Raw genomic sequence first — 24,523 nt, forward strand, 5'->3', positions numbered from 1 at the left:
CAGCCATTTTGGTGAAGGGGGCAGGGTTTCGGGAGGCAAAAACATGCTGTATTCAGTGTATAAGACGCAACCAGATTTTCAGCCTCTTTTTTGAGGGAAAAAGGTGCGTCTTTTACTCCGAAAAATACAGTACATCTAATCTCCCCTAATATCCATGGAACCTTATCTGTTTGTTCCAAGGGAAGGCAAGCAGACTGGGAAGACAGGCAAACAACTATTGGAATTTCAAGGTTTGGTTGTAAATTCCGCTCATTCAGCACAATTTGCAAATTTGGACAATGTGATAGAATGTAGTCTGGAATGGTAGGAAGGAAGGATTCACTGCCAGAAAGTAAAGAGACAGAGCTTAGAAAGTTTAGTAGGCAGAAAGTAGGCAAGTTTCATTAGCAGTTCACTAAGTATATCTATAGTTATGCAGATAATTGCTTTAGTCTGGTAAGAGTCTGTCTGTAGGCAAGTAACTTTACATGACATTCTTACCGTAGTTCTTTGGACCTGAAAAAACTGAATGAAGAGTCTTTAAATAAGGGCCATTTGTACTACACATCTGATATCAGAGAAAGAGAAACAAATTCCTTTCATAGTTATAGTTCTGCCATGCATGCACACACAGAGACACACCAAAACACACACACACACACACACAGACACTGATTTTGTTTTAGTTAATTGTCCATCTATATTTATGCTGCCCACCTGCAATCCCTTTCTCAGCATAACTCCTTCAAACTTTCCTTTGAATAGTGGCTCAACTATTATAAGAGCTAAACCTAAGCATTCTTTGTTAGATTTTTGACTAGTGATGGGAAGTAATACAAATACTTGTTTTGAAAAGTTATGTTAAAGTACATTGGATACAATTCCAGTGGAAACCTAAAAAGAAACCCATCTAGATGAAGTATAATGAGAACTGTGAGATCTCATAAAAGGGAAGTTCTCCTTCTTCTTTGTACTCTTCCCTTTCAGATATTGCCATTGGGGCACCCTATGAAGGTTCGGGGAAAGTATACATCTACCAGAGTGGTGTAGGTGGTCTTGCTAATAAGCCACAGCAGGTAAAAGCACCTTTATCATCATCTCTTTATCATCCTTATCTCTTTGGGTAAAGCATATCCTGTAAGTTTATGTGCAGCATGTCTCCATATTGTTCAGTCAGTTAATTCAGACAAATTCCAATTTATAAAATATTCTTACATACTGTATATATTGCATCTTATTATCTTTGTGAGCTTCAAGACAATTTCGTAATTGTTACAGGATGTAATGTTTGATTGATTTATTACATACGTGAATATGTCAACACTGAAAGTCCCAGAACTCCTCTCCAGTCAGATCAGTGTAACATAATGATGTTAATAGTAGTCCTACTGTTCATTCATATATGCTTGGCCACCAACAGTTCCATCATGGATGGCAGTATATACAAACCAAGCAGAGATTTTAGTCTCATTTGTAAATATCCTTCTTGCCTCTCATTTTCTGAATCTCTTTGCAGATCATTAGTGGGGAAGATTTTAATCCTGTTGTCAAGACTTTTGGTTACTCCTTCAGTGGCGGAATGGATGTGGATGGAAATTCCTATCCTGATCTCCTGGTGGGAACTCTCTCAGAAAATATCTTGCTACTCAGGTAAATGTGGTAAAAGAGGTTAAAAGCAATCTTGGTCCCCCCCCCTCTATTTATTCCTTCTCATTAGTAACAGAATAACAGAGTTGGAAGGGATCTTGGAGGTCTTCTAGTCCAACACCCTGCTTAGGCAGGAAACCCTACACCACTTCAAACAAATGGATATCTAATCCCTTCTTAAAAACTTCCAGTGTTGGAGCATTTACACTTCTGGAGGCAAGTTGTTCTACTGAGTAATTGTTCTAACTGTCAGAAAATTTCTCCTCAGTTCTAAATTGCTTCTCTCCTTGATTAGTTTCTACCCATTGCTTCTTGTCCTATCCTGAGGTGCTTTGTAGAATAGCTTGACTCCCTCTTCTTTGTGGCAGCCCCTGAGATATCAGAACACTGTTACCATGTCACCCCTAGTCCATCTTTTCATTAAACTAGACATATCCAGTTCCAGCAACCTTTCTTTATATGTTTTATCCTTGAGTTTCCTAATCATCTTTGTTGCTCTTCTCTGCACTCTTTCTAGAGTCTCTACATCTTTTTTACATTGTGGCGACCAAAACTGAATGCAGTATTCCAAGTGTGGCCTTACCAAGGCATTATAAAGTGGTATTAACACTTCACGTGATCTTGATTCTATCCCTCTGTTTATGCAGTCTAGAACTGTGCTGGCTTTTTTGGCAGTTGCTGCACACTGTGGCTAATATTTAAATGGTTGTCCACTAGGACTCCAAGATCCCTCACAACTATTGACCAAGGTACCACATATACAGTACCTGTGCGCTTTGTTTTTCTTGCCTAAATGTAGAACCTTACTCTTTTCACCATTGAATTTCATTTTGTTAGATAGCACCCAATGTTCAAGTCTGTCAAGATCCTTCTGTATCTTAAGTCTGTCTTTCGGAGTTTACCTTTTGGAGTGTAGTATAGACCTATGGCAATGTCATTTTTTTCTCCCTTTTACATTGACCTAAATCCATTCCAGGCAGTTTTCATCATTGTTGTGCTTATTTTTGTAGAGATATTTCCATTTTGACTGACCCTGTGTTTATTTTCTACGTAACCTGTGTTGTCCCCAGCTGCCTTACTACCTGCTTGATTAGTGCACATGGTATGGCACTTTCTATTGAATGCTTGTTTTTGCTTCACAGCAAAGTTGATATTCTTATGCGTCTTTACATGCACTGATAACCAGTGGTGGGATTCAGCCAGTTCGCAACACTTCGGGAGAACCGCTTGTTAACTTTCTGAGCAGTTTGGTGAACTGGCTGTTGGAAGAAATCATTAGGGCAGAGAACCAGTTGTTAAATTATTTGATTCCCACCATAATTAATTTTCTGTCTCCACTGTTTAGTTTAAATATTTATCTAGAAAATCTGTGCATTTAATGCCAAGTAAGTTAGTTCCTTTCATTGATGGATGCAAACCATCTCTTTTGTATAGTTTTTCATCGGCCCAGGTGCACATATCATGACTAATATAATCAAAGCTTTCTCTTTTACACTGTTCCTATAACCGCACATTAAACTCCACTATATACTGGCCTTAAAAAATGAAAATCTATTTTAAGAAGAAGGAAATTCCAATCTCTCTATTAGGGCAGCCTTTCCAACCCTCAGCTATTCACGGTCATGATGGATTGATGAATATGGAAGTCAATGTACCTCTCACCTAGGGAGCATCATTTTGAGGAATACTATATTATCAATTACCCTGATTGAAAAGAGGAGCACTTTTATAAATCATGTCCTGCGGAAGTGAACAAAATGATCACATGCAACAGCACATTTTCTTCACCACCGAGTAATTGAAATCACCGTCGTGATTAGGAATTATTTATTTTATTTATGCACTACATCTGCATTGGGTCTCTGTGGGCTTCTGCTGTGAATCATGGCTGACTGAAGATGTCTCCGCAAATGAGCAGAAATGACAGCCATTGTGTCATTTCTGCTCATTTAGGGCTAAATAAGCCCTAGAGAACAGCCCTAGATTGGTCCTTCAAAGCTCTCTGGAGAAGGAGAGAAGGAGAGATTACCCATAAATGTTCGGAAGGGCAGCTCCTCGTTAGGGGTCTCTGTGGTTGGAGTGCTAGAAGCTGAGGGAGATGACATCTTTGCTTCCAGCTCCAGGGGATCCTTTAATAGGGGACACTAAGCTAGCCAAACTCACATTTAATCAATTTTATAAATTTTTGATTTAAGCATTTTATGGATAGTAGAGAGAAGCTGAATTTGATTCCTGGATCTCTCTGAAATTTGGAATTTAATTTGATACCTCTTAATTTCTCAGAAATTAAGAAATTTTAAACAGAGACTTGAGAATTTAAAGTAATATACAAATGGCAAAAAGTTAAAAAAACAGGGGCTTTTGATTTAAAAACTTTTTAATAGATTGGAATACCAGCGAGATTTGCAATATTGGTTATTTCTCATCAGGTTTGAAAAACAAATAAACTGTAAAATTAAATAATTTACTGAAATGGAACCAAACCCATATCAGAACTGAGGCTTGATGAAAGATGATACTCGAGGAAACTAAAAAAGCAGGCAGAAATAAAAGAAATAAAATGACTATAACGTTTTCCTATCTTAAAGAGATTTTTGATTGATAACCACCAGGATATTAATAATTAAAATCTGAAAAGTATACGGATCTCATTGGACACTTTTTTTACAAAATGTTGAGAATTTTTTTTTTAAAGTTTTACGTGACATAGATATTATAGAACTGTGATGGCGAACTTTTGGCACACGTGATAGAGGTGGAACTTAGGAGCCCTCTCTGTGGGCACCTGCACCATCACCAGCTGGTCTTTGTGGGCACCAAAGCCCCAGAACATGGCCTGAAAATGGCCAGAAAAACAGCCAAAGAAACAGGCTGTTTTCCAGATCATTTTCAGGCTGTTTTTGGGGTTAGTTTTGGCTCTGAAAATGGCCTGAAAAACAGCCTGAAAAGAGCCCGAAAACAGGCAAGCGCATGCCCGCCAGCTGGTGTTCGGGTTTACGGTGCTCTGGCGTGCACATATGCACCCACATCCCGGTTTGGACACTCGGTGCTGAGAAGGTTCACCATCACTGTTATAGAGTGTGAAGACAAGGAAGGCAACAAAATTGACATCATCAAAATGGGAATACAAATCTGACATGGAAGAACTGCCACAAGAAATTCTGGACAATGCCTCTTTATGGGAAATCCCTCTTTATGGGATTTCCAAACTAGCTGGTAGTGAAAGCTATGAAAACTCCTCTTGAATGTCATCAGTAAAAGATTGATGAAAGATCAAATCCTGCAATGCCATTAAACATGGATATAGAAGGGATTTTTTAAAAATTCGTAATTTTAAAAGAGAAAGTTATTATAATAGCTTATGCTTGGTATGGTGAAAGTTGGAAACAACTTCTTTATTACTGTCTTTTTTCCTTTTTTTCTGCACCTTCTGAACTTTACTTTTTATTCTAGGTTACTTTGTATTAGTTTTTATGTTTATTAAATGCTTCCATTAAAAATGCATTGATTCATTTTACTGTGGTTTTTCCTTAATGCTTGTTGCTCTTCCCTTTCTGCAGAGCCCGTCCAGTGATCAATATCCTAAACAAGACTTTTACTGTTACTCCAAGCCCTCTGGACCCAAGCAAATGTACTCAAAACTCTTGGTAATAACAACCCTATAAATGTTATTTTCATTTTTATATGCCTGAATACACGGATATTCAAGGTGTGTGACAACACAAATATGATACAACTGGGTATATTTAGCCTACAGAAAAAAGATGAAAGGGCAGTGTATTGCCAACTTTCAGTTTATTTTAGAGGATGTTGGAAAGAATTAGGAGAACAATTGTTTGCCCTCCCCACCAAGAACAGGGAGGAGAAACAAGAGTGTTTATACAAAATGTGGTGAGATTCAAGTTAGGTTTGAATGAGAAAAACATCTGGCAATCGGAGTAAAAGGCCACATTGGTGCAAGCTGAATGGGGACATTGCAGAGTCCTTTTCCTTGCTTGGTTTTTTAAAAAAGAATAAAAGTTGAGTAAGAGACTTGTAGATTTGTTTTTGGAACAGGGCATCCTGTCCCTTAGAAGGTAGACAATTTGATAAGATGCAAGTTATTTCAGGTTTAAGTCGGCTGGAGGGATTTTAACCTGCCAGATATGATTAGTTTCCCCCCTCCAATAGTTCTATTCAGCGTGCTATTAGTTTGGGGTTGGCATCCTTCAACATCTGGAAGTGTTTGTAACTTCTAAACTAAGGCTAGTTTAAGGGTGATGGAGTTTATTAATGTTGATTTTGTCAACATCGATTTTTTCCAATTTTAAATTCATGTTGTTTCCTTTCTGTTTTAGTTAGCATTTTTTCCTAGAAAATATCATTGAAGAGATGGCATATATAAAATCATATCCGACTTATCAGATGTGATTGTGCACTGAACACATTTCTTAGCTTTTCTTAAGTCAGTTTCTAAGAAACTATAAAGTAACACTGAATCAAAATGAAAATATATTAAGTGTGTGAAAACATGAAGAAAGGGGGCATCTCTTCTCTAAAGTGGATTGTCATAGCATTATTTGTATGTAGCATTACCTCTTTAGTTAATTATAATTATTAATTAAAATTAGCCATTCCTAGCCTGCTACTGTCCAGAGGCTGATGACTAGGAATTCTGAGACTTGCAGATTCTCTATATATCTCCTGGGTACCAAATTGGAAAAACTCCTTTGTACAATGCCAACTCTGTAATTAAATAAGATGAAATTATCCTTGACTAAAACAGACAGAGTAACAGCTTTGACAATTTTCTGATTCAAAGCAGATGACAGAGACAGAGACAGACAGACAGACAGACAGACAGACACACACACACAGAGAGAGAGAGAGAGAGAGAGAATCTTCCTCTTGCATGAAAAAATAAATTTTTCCTCTTATCTTAGCAAGAATTGATTTTTCAAAGAACACTTGGGGCCTCTGAAACATCATTCCTTGCTGCAAACAAAGCAGGGCGATCCATCTGAATGTTTGGCACTGGTTAATTAACAGATAAAGGGCATCCTAATATAAGTCAAAGAGATGCGGTGGCTTAGTGGCTAAGACACTGAGCTTGTCGATCAGAAGGTCAGCAGTTCAGTGTTCAAATCCCTACCACCGCATAACAGAGTGAGCTCCTGTTATTTGTCCCAGCTTCTGCCAACCTAGCAGTTTGAAAGCACGCAAAATGCAAGTAGAAAAATAGGAACCACCTTTGGTGGGAAGGTAACAGTGTTCCGTGCGCCTTCGGTGTTTAGTCATGCCGGCTACATGACCACGGAGACGTCTTCGGACAGCACTGGCTCTTCGGCTTCGAAATGGAGATGAGCACCCGCCTGCTAGAGTCGGGAATGACTAGCACATACAGTATGTGCAAGGGGAACCTTTACCATTACCTAATATAAGTCAAGTGCTGTTGCTATAGTTTTGATGTGCCAAGACTGGAGCTTCAGGTGTGGTGCCGTGTGACTTTGAATTTAGGATTATGTATTTCTCTATAAAGGCAAGGCACTTTGGGTTTGGGTTTCATTGGTAGGAACCTCAGTTATCTGTCCCTGCTTTACTATCCCTTGTTTTTCTTTTTCTCCTTTCCGTTCTTATCTTTTCATTTACAGCATGAAGGTAGAACTCTGCTTCTCCTATTCTCAAAGTGCTGGAGATCCCAAATACAAGGAAACCATCAGTGAGTAGATTTGTTCCATTTAGGAGAATTCATGTGTGAAGGAAGAGGATAGGGAGGGTGTCTGCTGGGCCTGAAATTTTTATTCTTAATGTAGGAGAGCCAGTTTCTCTACCAGTGGCGTATTTGTTTTTTGTTGCATTCCTTGATTCGAATTAAGTATGAGATTATAATATAGTCCTCACTTACAAATTATAATTGATACCGGCAGCTCCATTCCTAAGCAGTGTCGTTAAGTGAAATGTCCCATGACTTTGCCAACTTGCGACATCAGTTCCATTTGCAGTTGTTAAACAAATCACCATAACTGTGATGTCACATGACCATGACTTATGATTTCATGCTGGCTTCTTGTTGACTTTGCTTGTCAAGCATCTGAGACTGCAGAGAATCTGTGATGGCTACAACTTCGAGGAATTGTCATAAGTTTCATTTTTCAGTGCCATCATAACTTTGAATGATTACTGAATGATTTGAGGATCCTTGGTTATGTCCCTGATCCATTTTTTCCTTGGTTTCAGAGCTGGATTACATTGTGGAAGCTGACCGTTACCGCCGGCCACCCCGTGTATATTTTGCTGAGACCAACTCTGCTATCTACAAGGGACAATTTTCCATGCCAAGCAAGTGCCAAAACCTGAGAGTCCTTCTACAGGTTAGGAATAGTCAATTCAAGACATAAAATGGAATTGTTGAGCTAAATACCATCTTGCCTGCAATATTTTATTAGGTTGTTTGTATCAATCAATATGACCTGGGGGGGGGGGAAATGGGGAGAACCCTCATGTCCCTCCATAAACTACACAGAAGTTTAGAATTGAGTTTAGGGCTCTCTGAAATAAATTATTGCTCATTCTGCAGGATGACATACGAGACAAGCTCCACCCCATTGCGTTCTCTATGAAGTACTCTCTTTCAGAAAAGCCCCGGAGATTCCAGTTGGGATTACGCTCCCTTAATGCATTTCCTGTTTTGAATGAGGATCAGCCTCGTGAAAACTACACTGAGGTTAGTAGTCCTTCCTTCTCTTTCTAGTTTTTCCTCCTATTCTTTTCACCTTTCCTCTCCTCAGTTGAAATGGCCATGTAGATTGCACACTAATATTGCAGTGTTGCAACTAATGGTGGGTGGCAGGCTTTTGCCCAGAAGCAAACAGCTGATGTGTTTGTAGGAAGAGTTTGTGTGCATGTTCCTGACTTATCCATGCAGATAGATGCAAATTATTTGTAAATAGGCGCAGTTCAGTTTTCTGTATCACTTTAACAGCTCACCTACCAAATAGTCCTCTGGCACCATCTGGTGGAACAGATTAGTCATTATCTTTAAATTTTAGAATAAATTTCATTCTAGAAAAATATCTTCACATACGTTAACTAGATTGAACCTAAGCTATGTTTAGAGTTTGTGTAGAAATATAATGTGATAATTTCAGTGTCGGTTACCCTTAGTCACCTTAATATAATTCTTTTGGTTAATCCAATCAAATTTAGGGAGTTGCATTTTTAGACATTGGTGGGAATCCACTACAGCAATCCATAAAAATCATAGGCTTGCCTGTTGCTCCTATTTTCTGCCATCTCCTGGAGAAGCCAGAGCTGAATAGATTGGTTCAAGAAGGATACACATAAAAGGAGGTTGGAGACAGTGACTATAAAGAAGTAGACTCATTGAGAGGAAAGATCATAAACAATACCCATTAACTTAGCAGTCTGTGAGGCCTTCCTATCTGACTCATACTCTCTTTTCCTTATGTCATAATAAACAGGCTTTTAAAAGCTTTCTTTGAAAGAAGCTCTGCAAAAGTCTAATTGGGGAGTGAGTGGGAAAGCATTTTTAGATGTTCACACTTGGGAAGAACAAAGAGTACTGCCTTTTCTGTGCATTGTATTTATTTATTTGTTTGTTTTTGTTTGTTTGATGGATTTCTACAGCCACCCATCTCAGCAATGACTCTGGGTGATTTACAATTCAAACATTCAGTATTGCCCTTGGAAACACCCTCTACAAAAGTAGTTTTTAAAAGAAAGCTTTGGTTAGCATCAGTTACATCGTACATGTTGAGTGTTTTGTTTTCATTTAGTGGGAAAGTAACAGCGTTCTGTGTGCCTTCTTTGTTTGTTTGTTTGTTTGTTGGATTTATATGCCGCTCTTCTCCCAAAGGACTCAGGGCAGCGTACAACATTAAAAAAAACACATATTACAAAAGTTAAAAAGGAAATTAGATAGAGTATCCCAAAACAAACCCAATTAATATTAACAATAACTTTTTAAAAATTAGATTAAAATTAACAATTAAATCCATCATTTATTTTATTTTGTTCAGGCCAGGCCGGCTTGCTGGAAAAGCCAACTTTTTAGGGTACGTCGGAAGGACTGGAGGTTGGGGATTATACAAAACTCCGGGGGCAGCTCATTCCAGAGGGAAGGCACCCCCACAGAGAAGGCTCTCCCCCTGGGGGTCGCTAGCCGACACTGTCTGGCCGATGGCACCCTGAGGAGGCCAACTCTGTGGGATCGCACTGGACAGTGGGAGGCTACCAGTGGCAGTAGGTGGTCTTGCAGTTACCCTGGTACCCAGGGTGTGCCTTCGGTGTTTAGTCATGCCAGCCACATGACCATGGAGAAGTCTTTGGACAACACTGGCTTTTCAGCTTTGAAACTAAGAAGAGCACCGCCCCCTGGAGTTGGAAACGACTAGCACATATGTGCGAGGGGAACCTTTACCTTTAAATGTGCAGAGAGACAATAATTGTGGTTCAGTTGTAGTGAAGGATTGATCCTCCTTACATACAGAACCCTTCTAAAAGTCTTGCTTCCCATGCTAATGTATTCCAGTTTATCTTTTAAAATAGCTTCCTCTGGCCATGCTTCTTGAAGGAGACATGAATTGCGGTCCAGTGCTTCTGGAGAACATCAAGCCAGAGAAAGTTGATATACACAATGTAGCCTACAAACTATATGAACATCCTTCCCTTGTTTTTTGTCTCATTTTGTTGACTCAAAATGTCTGTTTTCAGATTCAGTTTCAGAAGGAATGTGGAGCTGACAGCCAATGCAATAGCAACTTGCAGATTCAGGCACTCTTTCTAAATGAAAAGAACCAAAAGCTGCCCAGGTGAGAGAATTTGGCTTATTGAAGGAAGAATGAGATAAGGAAGAAAAAGAGCATGTCATAAATAAATAATCATAAATTTAGGGTGAATTCTGTCTAGTTCTGTATGTTTTCTGCATCATGCTCAACATTATAACCACTAAAGAAAGACTACCTTCTTGAGATTTTTCTTCCAGGGCAATAAATACAGTAACTCCTAGATGATGTATGTGCTGAGTTTTAGAAAATCACTGCATAAAGTCATGATCAGCGCATGCTACTGTTATCACGTAGATGACCTGCCCTAGAATCCTTTGATTGGCTGGCCTAGATAAGTGGGGTTTCATCACCAGACAGTTACAACATTGCACAGTTTTGGAAGCATTTCAGTAAAAATTATCTCTCATCTAGGGACAAAAGGACAAAGTTGATGAGTACCCATTTCTTGCTCTTAAGCAAGATAAGCCATGTGGTCTCTTCTAGGAGTTTTGGATGATGATTTCAAAGAGCCCCAATGTTACCTGAAAATTATGAAGATTAAAGTCCTAAATTTTGGGGGAGTACCAAATTTTCCATTGTTGTCCTAGCCACTTTTGAGAATGGAGGGGCATATATGCTTTTTTCAATCATTCTCCCTCAATTGTTTATTATTCTTTTCCATTATAGACGAGATGGTGTGCAGGTGTTACAGTACAGCTCGGAAGTCAAGAAACTGAATTTGACCATCAAAGTCACTAATAAGCCAACGTCACCTACCAATGGAGAGGATGCTCATGAGGCTCTCCTCAATATCACTTTCTCACCCTTCCTGGTGCCGTCTTCAATTCGGCCGGTGGGGTATTTTCTGAAAGTTGGGATAGCATTAGGTTAATGTTCCAAGCAGCTCTGCACTCAATGGCTTTTCAGAAAAATTTACAAGTTCCAATAGAAGAGAATACATGTAGCCCAGGTTTTAACTGTGGGGTCCTTTGTACTCTCCCACACAAATTTACAACTGTTGCATTAAGTGATGTTTTTCTTTATTAATCACTTGGAAGCATTTCTAACAGATCAGAATAATATTCTTCAAGATTCATAATTTCCAGTTACTTTGCAGATGAAGCCAATGACTAGCCTGAAAGTGTAGAAGTATTGCCATGGTTAAATTGTATCAACTAAGTGAACAGACATATGTCAAGATTCAAAAGCTTTAACCAGGAATACACTATTTTTGTTGGAGCTAAGGCCTACATCGGCTTTCCATTAATAAATTGGGCTCCACTACAGATGCAATAAAGCCATATCATAAGTCTCAAAAATGAAATAAGAATCTAAAAACAAGAGTAAGATTCAGTGTTGTACAAGACTTAAGAGAAGAAAACTAGTTTCCCCCAATATTGGATGATATTCTAGAGACAAAGTAACAAGGATCTGATCATATATGCCAGTATTATGCAGCTGAACTGAGAAATGTGGAATAAAGGAACAAGGATTGATTAATGAGAGAAGGAATCTATCATAGCAAAAACCAGGAAAAATAAACAATGATCTTAAAGAAGGAAGACCCTGAGAGAGATGACAAAGTTTCAAATTCTTATATAGTCAAGATAATAAGATAATAAGATCTATTTATACATAGTTACTTAAACATGACACAGAGCTAAATAACAAACTGCATGATAAAATGGATGCAGAACTTCAAACAAGTAGTAATAATGGAACAAAGAGAAGAATTGTGGAGTGTGTGAAAATCAATGAAATTTACAACATGCTACTGTTTAAAGGAATATTAGTATAAAATAGTCTATATCTTTATAGATAGATTATAAATAACTGTCAATTAGTGTCATGATAGATAAATCAAACAAATAAATTTTGGAAATGCCATAATAAATATACGGTAATTATAGAAAATAACCCAGAAGTACTGTAAAAAAAATACATTAAAAATTAAACATTTTTGAAGTAAAACCTAAATATTTTCATTAGGTGTAATCCCAGAGAAAAAAATGAAATCTTTTAGATTTATTACAATACATGTTGACCATGGCAAGACTTAGTGCGGCAAAAAAATTGGTAGGGAGAAATCTCGCCATCAATGCAGGATTGGGAGATTAAAATTTAAAAATATGCAACCATGGAAAAATTAACTGCATGTATTCACAGTAGAAGTGTAACCCATTAACAGTTGGGGTAAAAAAAAATTTTTTTTAGTATATTTTTACATGTTTTTTCTTTATGTTTTGCATATTTTGCCTTTTTATTATGTATATAAACATTCCCCCTCCCCCACTTTTTGTTGTTGTTTGGTTTATTTAACTGATGAAAAATATTTGAGGAAAGGATCTGGGGGATACAAATACTGATTGCCATATGTAGGCTCTGGATTATGTTTAAAACTTATTTTATTTCATAATTGCTTAAGAACCAATTCATTTCTAGAGGAATTGCAAATGGGGAAGGTATTGGGGCATAAAACATTATTCCTATATGTATGTATGTGTATATGTATTCACACATACATACACTTATATGCTTATACTGTATACACACAACAAACATAAATATATAAATATATAAAAGAAGGAAAAACATTCATGGAAAGAATGTGTAGCATCTCTGATAATATTTAATTATCAATACTGTATTGAGTTACACACAAGTAAAATAAGGCAGAAGGCAGTAAGACAATGAAGTGTGTCTTTTATTCCTTTCAGAGTGGGCTCTGCACTGTCAAAGAGACTGTGATATGTGAACTGGGCAATCCCTTCAAAAAGAATCAGCAGGTAAATTGTTTCTGATTTGGACACTTTGGAAAAACTAAGTTTTTGTTGGGTGGGTCTCATCAATGGGGGTGTTTTCCTAATTGCTCAGGATCACCTTATCCTTTCAGATTTTTAAAAAATTAATAAGCATCAACTGCAGTACTTTTTAAATTATTAAGATTATTCACTAGATTGGATTTACATCCTAGTTTTTAACTAGTGAACATTGCCAGTGTGGAAAGAAGAATTTCTACTTTCAGCTTTATCAACAGCTATGCGTCAAACACCGAACTATTTATTTGCAAATTCACTGCAGTAATAGTGCATTTTATTTGATAATTCTTACAAAGAGCTCCAATTCTTCTTCAACATGAATTAATAGCAATAGATACTGGTATTGATACTGGTAACAGCGTTCCGTGTGCCTTCAGCATTTATGCCGGCTGCATGACCAAGATGTCTTCGGACAGCGCTGGCTCTTCAGCTTGGAAACAAAGATGAGCACCGCCCCCTAGAGTCAGGAACGACTTGCACATATGGGCAAGGGGAACCTTTCCCTTTACTTACTGGTATTGAATAAGAATTTATTTATCCAGTCTAATGTTTGTCTTGAAACGACAAGTCCATAGTCCAGTCTTGAGGTTAAGAGTCACCAAAGCCAGGTCTTGCTCTTTCAGACAGTTCAGCTGATAAAAGATAATTCTTGCCACAGATGTTTGTGTAGTCAGCCAGTGGCAGTCTAGTGAACCTCAGATTACAAACATGATTAAAATATGTCATCCAAACCTTAACAAAATATTGCACAATCTGACTTCTCTTCCAGTTAGAGCTGATTATCACATTTGAAATTGGTGGGATTACTTTATCTACCCAGAATATCACTGTCCAGGTTCAACCTTCCACGTGAGTCTTGTCCTCTTATCAATAATGAATTGACAAAATGGTTTCTATTTTGTGTTAAGATAGTTCCTCTCCTTTTGCTATCTAGAACAGTTTACATATACCTATACCCACACACACCCTCCCCCACGCTGCATACATACCCCTCGCTCCAGTGAAACCAATTATTCTTGGATCAGCATATCAAAGAGAAGAAAGTCACAAATACAGTATATCATACCACTTTGGTATGCTATATTAAAAGTGGGGGAAAGTATTAATAAATTACAACTATATTATGAAGATTAACATAGGAAGGAGGAATGTTCTGTATTTCTTCTTTCAGAAAGGCTGTTGCTATTACACTATGTTTGGCATAAGCAAAACCAACAAAAGTATATTAAATTGTAGTTTACCTGTATTTCGTACTTGTAGTTTAAAGTACCTGTAGTTGAAAGTGGGGCAGTTCATTCTATTTTCTCAGGTCTCTAAATGAGGTTTTAACTGTATGTGTGGGTCAGATAGACTTTGGTGGCAAAAAGTAAGTCTGTAACTATGAACCACACCTACTGTAATATTGGGTTGTTCTAATATATAAAGCTCATAGTAGAACCACACGAGTAATATTTTTTTAATTTCTCATATTTTACGAAGTAGTACAAAAACTAGCAGCACCAGTACCAATTGTTGGGAAACCTGTGTGGGCTGTTTTTAAACCTCTAAGATAATTTATAGTGATGACACAATGCAACAATAGTTTATATTCTTTGGCATCACTTTAAAAGTAATCTGATAGGCCTTTTGACTATTGTATTTTGTACAGGATAAGCTATCAGGAAGATCTCCAACTAGTGACAGCAGCTTTGTTAGTGGACTACACAGTTGATGCATCACTGAGCATGTACGTATCTTCTTAAACTTTTGACGTGAGTTAAGAAAGGAACATTATAGAAAGGGGTTTCATTGCCAGACAAAATGCTATGCCAAATTTTGATGAATCCCAGTGTATGTCTCCCTTCATAAAGAAAACCCAGCCTTTGAATAAAGCTGGGCTTCTAGGCTACTCTACCTCAACATGGTTCTCTCCAGATGTATCACAGCTGGAGCTTTTAGACTTCCCAATTAAAATGGTCAAAGACCATTCCAATCCTAATATGTTTGGAGGGAAGAAATGTACTTCTCTATGTTACTGAATAACGCAAAAGGTTCCCAGGAAACTATGACCTCAACATTTAGCTTGTTAAAACAACCTAAGCCTGTGAAAATCTCTCTTATAACTTTCCTATTTCTTCACGGTAGAATCAATCGGTGGCTTCAGTCATACTTCAGTGGGAAAGTCGTAGGAGAATCAGCCATGAAGCATGAAGAAGATGTAGGCAATCCCATTGAGTTGGACTTCCAGGTAAGTGTCTACTGTGATCATTAAGCAAATCCATTCATTTGAATTGACATTTTCTTCCCGAAACTGGCAAAAAAATGCCAAAAATCCACAGACAAAAAATCATGAAACACACTGTTATGTGACCAGGAAACACCACGGTTGGTCGTAAAGCTGACCTGTCTGACAAATGGTCACATAACTGCAGAGAGGTGCATGGGACTGAGTGTGACTCATGATGTTTTCATGGGCTTGGGGCGTTTTTTTGCCAATTTCTGCCATTCCATGAAAAGGAATGGATTTTATGAATGCACTTATTTCATAGCTGTTGTAACTTTCAACAGATGCAAAATAACCTTTTGTTAAGTGAGGACTACTTGTAGTCAGCACTCCATTTGGATAGATTTTCTTGATTAGAATCCCATCATGACAAAGTTGGACAAGGGGTTCTGACTTCAACTTGTCTAATACTTATTTGTTTAGCCATAAGCTCCACCTATGATGTTCAGTACATTAGGCAATGAGTGGTCACTGCCTATTTCAGTCAGGCCTTAAATTGTATCCTTTGTTTCCAAGGCAGTGACTTTTTTTTTTCAGTTGGTAGCCCAACATTCAATCTTCGTCTAATCTGGACTTAGGAGCAAATAGTGGCTAAATCTAATTGTCTAATAGCAACAAGAAAGAACTTTCTCTCCTAAATCTACTGAAAAAGAAAGCTTGAGGACAGGATCAGGAATAGATTTTTGAAAAAAACATGTGGAGAGAGAAAGAGAGAGATAATGGGGCTGGGTGGGTGAATGAAAATTGCCCTTCATTTACAGTTACAATTCTGACCCTTTACTTTATTATTGTTTGAAGATGTGAGAATAAAGAATAACTAATGCAGCTTTTCCTTAAACTCTTGTTCCTTCGTGCTATTATACAAATTACCAATATATGTAACCAACTAAAGCCAAAATTCTTGGCTTTATTATAGAACTATTTCTATTTTCTATTTCTTTCTTTTACGGCTATAATTATAGAGATATTAAACATAACATCTACACAATTAGATTTAGGAGACTACAGGTGTTTTTTTAAAATAAGGACTACTATGGCATAGGAGTGTTTAACCCCCCATTCTTTTCTGACACTTTGCTAGTCACAAAATATTTTAACTTTCAAGCAGATTTCATTCAGAATTGCTACCTCTTCGGCTGGTTTTCATCTGAAGAGCAAGTCAGTGGAAAGTTGAATGCAAGATCCCTGAAATTTTCAGCCTAATCATGAAGAGTTACCAACAGTTTTCCAAACTGAAGAATGAAATGGATTATCAATATGTTATCTTTGTTGTTATTGTTTAAGGTGACTACGAAGAGTGAGTCTTTAGCTTCCCTGGGAACAATCACATTAGGCTTTGAATGGCCTTATGAAGCCAGTAATGGAAAGTGGCTGCTCTACCCCACTGAAATCTTGATAAAAGGGAAGGAAGACTGGTATTGCGAACCATCTGAAGACGTCATCAACCCCCTCAAGCTCACTGTGAGTCTAGAGTCTATTCCCAGCCTCTTCTCCTTTTTGCTCTATCCCCACTTAATATAAATATGTATATTTTGAGATCAACTCCTTAGCTGCCCATTGTAGGAATATCACTGTCTGATTCATGTATAGATACCAGATTTATTTTGAATATGTGCTTTGTGAGGATTGCATTTCTCCAAATTCCTTGCTAGTAGTGCCAACATGTGGGCGTTCTTGAAGTTGCATTCTCAAGATATTTTGAAAGGGCTGAAAATGAAGACAAGTATTCTTACAGTTCTTGATGTTCACAGACAGAATAACAGCTAATATTTCTTCCTTTTCAGAAAACAGATCACAACGCTACCTCAGCAAGGAGAAAGCGTGAGTTGCAGGAATCACCGAAGTCTGAGATTCCCATCACCTTAGCGTCTTCAAAGAAAGCCAGATCACAAACAGCACTGGTAAGCATTCCATCATTAGACATCCTTTCTGTTCTCTTCTTTTTCTTTTTCTTTTTCTTCTTCTTCTTCTTCTTCTTCTTCTTCTTCTTCTTCTTCTTCTTTTTCTTTTTCTTCTTCTTCTTCTTCTTCTTCTTCTTCTTCTTCTTCTTCTTCTTCTTCTTCTTCTTCTTCTTCTCCTTCTCCTTCTCCTTCTCCTTCTCCTTCTCCTTTTTTTTGCCTTTCCAAATTGTCCTTTTTGTTAGTTTATAATATAAAATACAAAAATACAAAAACAAATAATAGGAAAAAATAGGGGAGGGGAAAGGGAAGGGAAGAGTGTAGAAAAGTGGGTGAAAAGAAAGAAAAGGTGTTGACTTCCTAGTCCCTTTGGTGCAGTATAAGATAACAATATCAAACCTCAACTTTTTTACTTTTACATAATGATATAAACTAGCGATTTCTATATCAACAAATCTAATTGGCAAAATCCAAAATCAAAGTTTCATTTTTTCCCCACTTCAAGCACAAAGTCCAGAAAGCTGTTTCCAAGTAGAAACAAAAGTGAATTATGTTTTTTCTTTCTTTTATCAAAGCAGTCAATTTAGCCATCTCTGCTAACTCCATCATTTTTTGCAGCCAATGTGTCCATTGTGGGGATCAAAGTGTCCTTCCATTTCTGTGCATAAAGTAACCTTGCTGCCATCAACATATATAACATCAAAGTTACAATTTCCCCCCAAGTCTTTTTCCATTAAACCCAAAAGAAAAGTTTCTAATTTTATATTTGTATTCACTTTAAAATCTTCTGTATCAGAATATGAACCCTACTCCAATATTTCTTTGCTTTATCACATGTCTACCACAATGATATAAAGTCCCTTCTTTACATTTGCATTTCCAACATTCATATGAAGTACCTTCATGCATTTTTATATCTTATCCAGTGTTAAATATTAATGATACATCAACCTGTATTTCTTTTTAAATTGTAATTTAGTGTAAATTTTAAACCCTTCGTTTACTTAATCTCTCATTGTTCAAGCTTTCCATTGTATCCAAGTTCCTTGCCTACTGAAACATACAATGCTTTATATATTCGCTTTCCAAATCCTTTCTGTTCTTAATAAGAATTTCTTCATCATGAGCCTCTCTAGGCCAGCTAATATTGCTCTACATCAGTTTCTCAACATTGGTAACTTTAAGATGTGTGGACTTCAACCTCCAGAATTGTGGGAGTTGACATCTGCATATCTTAAAGTTGCAGAGGTTGAGATACTCTGCTTTATACCATCCTAAACTAGGACCAGGTATTAGTAGCCTCTACCCTTTTGAATGGCTGTTTGAGAGTAGTGGATGAGGGCAGATTATGTGTGTGTTTCAGGTAAAAAAATAAAGTCACCTTCAAATCAAGCAGTTCACAATAAACTAAACGACCCTGTATTTTTCTTAGCAAAATTCTGATATTTGTTTGCTTTCATCCAGAATTTTTTTTTACTTAGGAGCAGTATAGTAGGGATTAGATCTAGATATCATTTTTTAAAAATAATTGAAACTGTGGCCATTCATATTTCAAAGAACCCATGCATTGATCCCAATTTTAAGAGCAGGGATGCACAACCATGCGGACTTTAAGGGCAATAACTCTCTTGAATATCTAGCAAGCTGCAGGAGGCCTTCCGGTGTCTCTGTATCTTAATTTTGAAATGTTTTATGGGTGGAAATAATAATGGCTCCCATTCCTAACCTTTTAAAAAATACTTTCACACAAAAATGGCAACATCATCAATATGTCATTTTGTTGACAAATTTCTGCTCTTTTTTCCAAGGGCTCAAAAGGGGAATTGAACCAGATTTCATGGACCTTTAATTCCTATCTATATTTTTTCCATGTTTTTAGTGCCAGCTTTGTACCTTGAAATGGTGCCACCTAATGTTAATATTGCGAAGTTGAGGTTTTTAGGGAGTATGACGGTTGCCCATGGTTCAAATGCCATTTAAAAGGAAGAAATGAAAAGTCCTTGTGACTGTACATTATACCAAACACCCTTTGAATAACTCACCACTAATTCTTTTCCCCCTGTCTCATTCCATTTTTTTCTTTTCCAGAGTTGTTCCAAAGGAACTTCTCGTTGCATCTGGTTTGAATGCCCCTTGTGGAATATCGGAGCAGTTACAAATGTGAAGGCCCGAGCAAGAGTTTGGAGCAGCACTTTCATTGAGGCAAGTGCAGTTTAACTCTTCTGCTCCATTCAGTAATACGTTGCTTGTACTTGGTGTGTTGGATGGGAATGGTTTTCTTTCTTTCTTTCTTTCTTTCTTTCTTTCTTTCTTTCTTTCTTTCTTTTTTTTTTTTTTTTTTGCAATCATGGACTGTTGCAAAATAGTTTGGCATCTAAGAAACACTAAGTAATTGATATAATAATGGTGGCAAAGGGGGCAAGAATTATTTTTCCATGGTGGCTGGATTTATTTATTTCATGAATCAATTAGGCTTATTGTCTACTATATACACCTATTTCAAAGTTAAATGGATAGATAAACAAAAGTAGCTGCTTTTAACATATTGATTCTTATAGGATTACAATGACTTTGATCGTGTCAAAGTAGATGGGCAAGTGACTCTTTTTCTCAGGACAAACTCCTCTACAATCAGTATGAAAAATCAAACAGTGTTGGTGAGTAAAAAGATGAAGTAACTCCAAGAAATCACCAAGATCTTCCTGATTTCTGTTTATACACTCCAGGCCTTGGCCCTTCCAGTTAGTGAAATGATTCAACTGCTTTGGGCTAGCTCTTCTTTTACCTTCTGTAGTAGCTTTTTTTATTAAAGCCCAATAGCTCTTAGAGGAGGTCACTGTCCAATGTTACTATCTGTGTGTGTGTTTGTGTGTGTGTGTGTGTGTGTGTGTGTGTGTGTGTGTTAGTGGTGGTGGTTTCTCATTTTACACAAAGCCAACCTGATTGGTCAGTTTATACTTCAATATATTATATGCATCCAGAAAGTAGGTTAACAGATGCATTTCATCTAAAACTACCCAGTGGGGATGCTGTAGCCCCCTGAATCAACTTTCAATAAATCATACAGAGGGTCCCATCACAGTGATGTTGAAAAAGTTGCTGGCCAGTCAGAGAGGGAGTTAAAGTAGTTTGAGGGAAGATACGCATGGACAGAAAATACATGGATTGAGGATGGAGGCATGGCAGATCCTTTCCCCAAGACCCTCTGCTCTCTTCCTTCCTACATAATTATCAGATTCTGGCAATACTCCCGGAATTTATTTTCAGGGCTGACTCTGGCCTACTCCTGCCATACTTTTGTAGACTGATGAAATCATTTGACACACAAGTGAGACCTCCTTGGAGTGTTGGAAGGGGAGTCCCTTGAACCTTGTTCTTTTTCTTCGTTAGGGTGAGCTAGTTGTCAAGTTCCCTCAGAGTATGACACAAAACTGTGTTCAGGTTTGCAGCCTTATAATCTGATAATCTACATCTAGAAAGAGAACAACTGTTGTGCCATGCTTTTGTGAAACTCTTTAGTTTGGTGTGATTTACTTAATGCTCATTCATTCAGTCCCTTAATCTGGCTTAAAGATGCCTTATTTACCATTTAAAAAAACTTTCACTCAAAATAGAGCTGCATTCTCATGTGTAGCCTGCAGCAGAGGCAGGCTGTATGTAGATGGTCCAATATTCTCTGGATGGAAGTCGCATTTTTCCTGGGAAAAAGAAACAAAATTCCCCTTACAGGCAACTTAGGTTGCATGGAGAAGGAATCTTCAGAGGTCGGCAGTCTATGGAGATCCAGGTTGTAGTGCATCACTACCCCTCCCATCCAGCTGTTGAGCTCTGGGCTTCCATAGCCATTAATGTTTTGGCTTCCAGAAAGAGAAGAACATCACTAAAAATTGAACCCAACCCAGGTCACTTCACCTGTGGTGATCAAATATGTATTCTACTTCTGTCCACACTTATTAACTACCAGAAACTTCTCCATGCTTAAAATAATACAGGGGGTCCTCACCATGGTTATAAGGCATGATGCTAAATTATAGCAGTAGCAGTAGACTTATATACCGCTTCATAGGCCTTTCAGGTCTCTCTAAGCGGTTTACAGAGAGTCAGCATATTGCCCCCAACAACAATCTGGGTCCTCATTTTACCCACCTCGGAAGGATGGAAGGCTGAGTCAACCCTGAGCCGGTGAGATTTGAACCGCTGACCTGCTGATCTAGCAGTAGCCTGCAGTGCTGCATTTAACCACTGCGCCACCTTGGCTCTAATTACTGTGCCGATAGTCCTGGTTGCCCTGTTAGGCAAATCCTGCATCATTGCAATGTCCCATGGTTATGTGAGTACCATTTGTGATCTCCTGTTGACATGCCCATTGAGTTTGCTTGTTGGAAGCTGGCAGTGACGGTTGAAATTGACTGTGGGATGCTGTAATTGTGAGTTGAGTTCCCAAAATACAATTACTTGACCACAAGGACATTGTGATGGCCATAACTATGAGGGCCTGCCATACGTTCCCTATGTTCAATGTCATCCTAAGTTTAAATGGTGGCTGAACAAATGGATATTAAATCTGGACCTATCTGTAATGGTAGGTAAGTATAATGGTAAGTATAATGGTAAGCAGGTCAAAAAACTATGCTGGTCTGCTCCAAGAAGCATTGCTATTTCCCTGTGAAGGGAAGGTTGCCTTTTAAGTTGACAAAATAGGTTGGATAAAATAACAACAGCAATTATTTTCGTTTTTACATGGAATGCAACTCTGGAAGATATATGCTTCCCTTCGCCCCCCGCCCCCCCTACCGTTCTGTTAATCTTAACAACTACCCCTCGGATACTTCTTTCTCACTGAGAGAAGAGACCATGATGGTCGTAACCTCTCTTTCATAGTTCCCAGAACAGCTTCATGTCAGCTCTCTCCCACATCACAGTTCCCTGTTTCTCTCTGTGCTCTTTGCCCTCAGCCCACTCTGTTCAATTACAACAACTGATGAATACACACCAATCTATTGAAACTAGTGATGACTTTGGGGAACTTTGCAGCTGACATTGTTTCCCCCTCTGTGAGAAGATCAATCACTCTGCTAAAATAACCAGTGTTACATTCTATAAGGGCAGTAATAGTATGAGTGTCATTGGAATCTTTTTTATTGACCTACTTTCCTTCTGTCTAAATAACATGGATGTATAGATGCAGTCTTAATGAGATATTAATTCAAGGCCTTTTAATTTGTTTCCAAAAAGGGTGAAAACAAGGTTATGTTCCTCATCCTCCATCTCAACATATGTGCATTTAGTTGAAGGTCTGGAACTGGGCTCTCCATACTTGGCAACTTTACAACTTGTGGACTTCAACTCCCAGAATTTCTCAGCTAGCCAGGCTGGCTGCTGAGGAATTCTGGGAGTTGAAGTCCACATGTCTTAAAGTTGCTAAGTTTGGAGAGCCGTTGTCTGGAAGATGATAGTAGAATTATAAAGGTAATTAGAAGTCCTACCTGGGTAGCATTCCTGACCCTTTAAGGCATTTGGATACCACAAAAAAGAGACAGCTTCCCTCCTTGCATTTACCACATTCCTAGACAGACAGCATGAAAATATATGGTTTTACCATGGCACTGAATCCTAATTGGCTAGAGAGAGAATTAGAGATAAAGATAGAGAGATATAGATATTTAGACACACAAACATGAGAAAGAAGTGAGGAAGGGAGAGAGCGCTTTTGGATTTGAGGAGAATATATAATGCAAACGATAATTAAGAATAAATATGTGCATTCAATGCATTGCATTATATCAATGAGAATGTATTAATAGCCTTGTACTGATGCTCCTCTGTTTTTCTCTACTGGAACAGCTCTGAGCATGCTGTTCCTCAAAACCAACTTTGCATTTATCTTGGGGTTCCCCCCCCTCTTTTTTCCCTGTCTGTTTCTTGCTTCTTTTCCCTAATTTCAGTTTACTGTAGACATCGACTCAGAACTCAGTGAAGAGCAGCAGGCAGAGATTGAGCTGTGGGTGGTGCTAGTTGCTGTTGCTGCAGGACTACTGCTCTTGGGCTGTATCATCTTATTGCTGTGGAAGGTAAGAAACGAAGCTTAAATAATGGTCAGACAGTCCTACTTCTTCCCTCCCCCCATCCCCCAACTCAACCTAGATAAAAACCCTTGGAAGTTGCTGGTCCATAGTTGCAAACAATTCTTTTCTCGTTGCAAATGTGTTTTTTATTTTCCATTTTCATTTTCGTACAGTCACATATATACTGTGCAGAACCGGGGCCATATAACATTAAACAATAAACACCGCCATTCCTCTTGTCAATAATACCCCCCAAAATAGAAACCCAATGTACCTCTTCGACCCTCCATACAACCTTTCTTTTGCCCCCCTCCAAATTTCCCTCTTCCCTCCATCATTCCCCCCTACCCTACTTCCCCTCCCCCTCTACCACACCTCTCTCCCAATACACTCCCTCCCTTCCTTCTCACTCTCCCTCCAATCCTCTCTCCCACCCTCTCTACCCCTCTTTCTTCTATCTCTCTACTCCTCCCTTCGGTGTATTTCTACTATCTATTAATATATTCAGCTTGTCCTATTGCAAACAATTCTTAATGACCTGTACGCCTACATGATGCAAATTGACCCACACAGTCCAACTGATCATAGCATGTCTGAATATCCAAGCAATATGATGAAAGTACATACAAAATTGTTTTCTTTGATAACGAATACATTGGTCTCACCTGGTACCAAAATGTTTACGTATTTGGCTGCAGCAAAACTGGCCAGGCTAGTTCCAAATGGACAGGTGGGAAGTAATTCTGTCTCTCTAACTTTATCCAGAATGACGTAAACTGCACTGAGTCAGCTCTGGTATGTGGCTCAAGCAAATCTCTCTGGAGATCAGCCAAAGAACAAACAAACAAACAAAGAAGTCTCTACTGGGCATTTGAATTGCTCTTTTTTACCACAAGGAATCTGGCTTGATGGCTAAGAAACTATATTTAGATTCTAATTAGTGCAGGAATTGGGGGAATGCTTGGAAGTCCACAGGTGTTGATGCCTTAGGATAACACAGCAATGACAGTGCACTGCAGTTATCCTTCTCTGTCCAGTGACTCATTGTGATTTTTTAGGCACATTATTGCACTTCTGAGGGACTAGT

The 24,523-nt window shown here is 38.2% G+C and overlaps 1 protein-coding gene across 1 annotated transcript in view; it reads left to right on the top strand.

The window, feature by feature from the left end:
• The window catches only part of ITGA3 (integrin subunit alpha 3), a 79,753-nt gene that overhangs the window by 47,540 nt on the left and 7,690 nt on the right, over positions 1-24,523 (top strand). Inside the window, exons 8-24 of the mRNA XM_032238134.1 lie at positions 967-1,055; positions 1,496-1,629; positions 5,187-5,273; positions 7,257-7,324; positions 7,843-7,976; positions 8,183-8,329; positions 10,339-10,436; positions 11,079-11,244; positions 13,109-13,177; positions 13,980-14,059; positions 14,859-14,936; positions 15,335-15,437; positions 16,758-16,934; positions 17,258-17,374; positions 19,460-19,573; positions 19,930-20,028; positions 23,317-23,442. Coding sequence (XP_032094025.1) covers positions 967-1,055; positions 1,496-1,629; positions 5,187-5,273; positions 7,257-7,324; positions 7,843-7,976; positions 8,183-8,329; positions 10,339-10,436; positions 11,079-11,244; positions 13,109-13,177; positions 13,980-14,059; positions 14,859-14,936; positions 15,335-15,437; positions 16,758-16,934; positions 17,258-17,374; positions 19,460-19,573; positions 19,930-20,028; positions 23,317-23,442 — 1,886 coding nt within the window. The remainder of the gene's footprint in view (positions 1-966; positions 1,056-1,495; positions 1,630-5,186; positions 5,274-7,256; positions 7,325-7,842; positions 7,977-8,182; positions 8,330-10,338; positions 10,437-11,078; positions 11,245-13,108; positions 13,178-13,979; positions 14,060-14,858; positions 14,937-15,334; positions 15,438-16,757; positions 16,935-17,257; positions 17,375-19,459; positions 19,574-19,929; positions 20,029-23,316; positions 23,443-24,523) is intronic.

This window comes from Thamnophis elegans, chromosome Z (genome assembly GCF_009769535.1).
Source record: "Thamnophis elegans isolate rThaEle1 chromosome Z, rThaEle1.pri, whole genome shotgun sequence".
Taxonomy (NCBI): domain Eukaryota; kingdom Metazoa; phylum Chordata; class Lepidosauria; order Squamata; family Colubridae; genus Thamnophis; species Thamnophis elegans.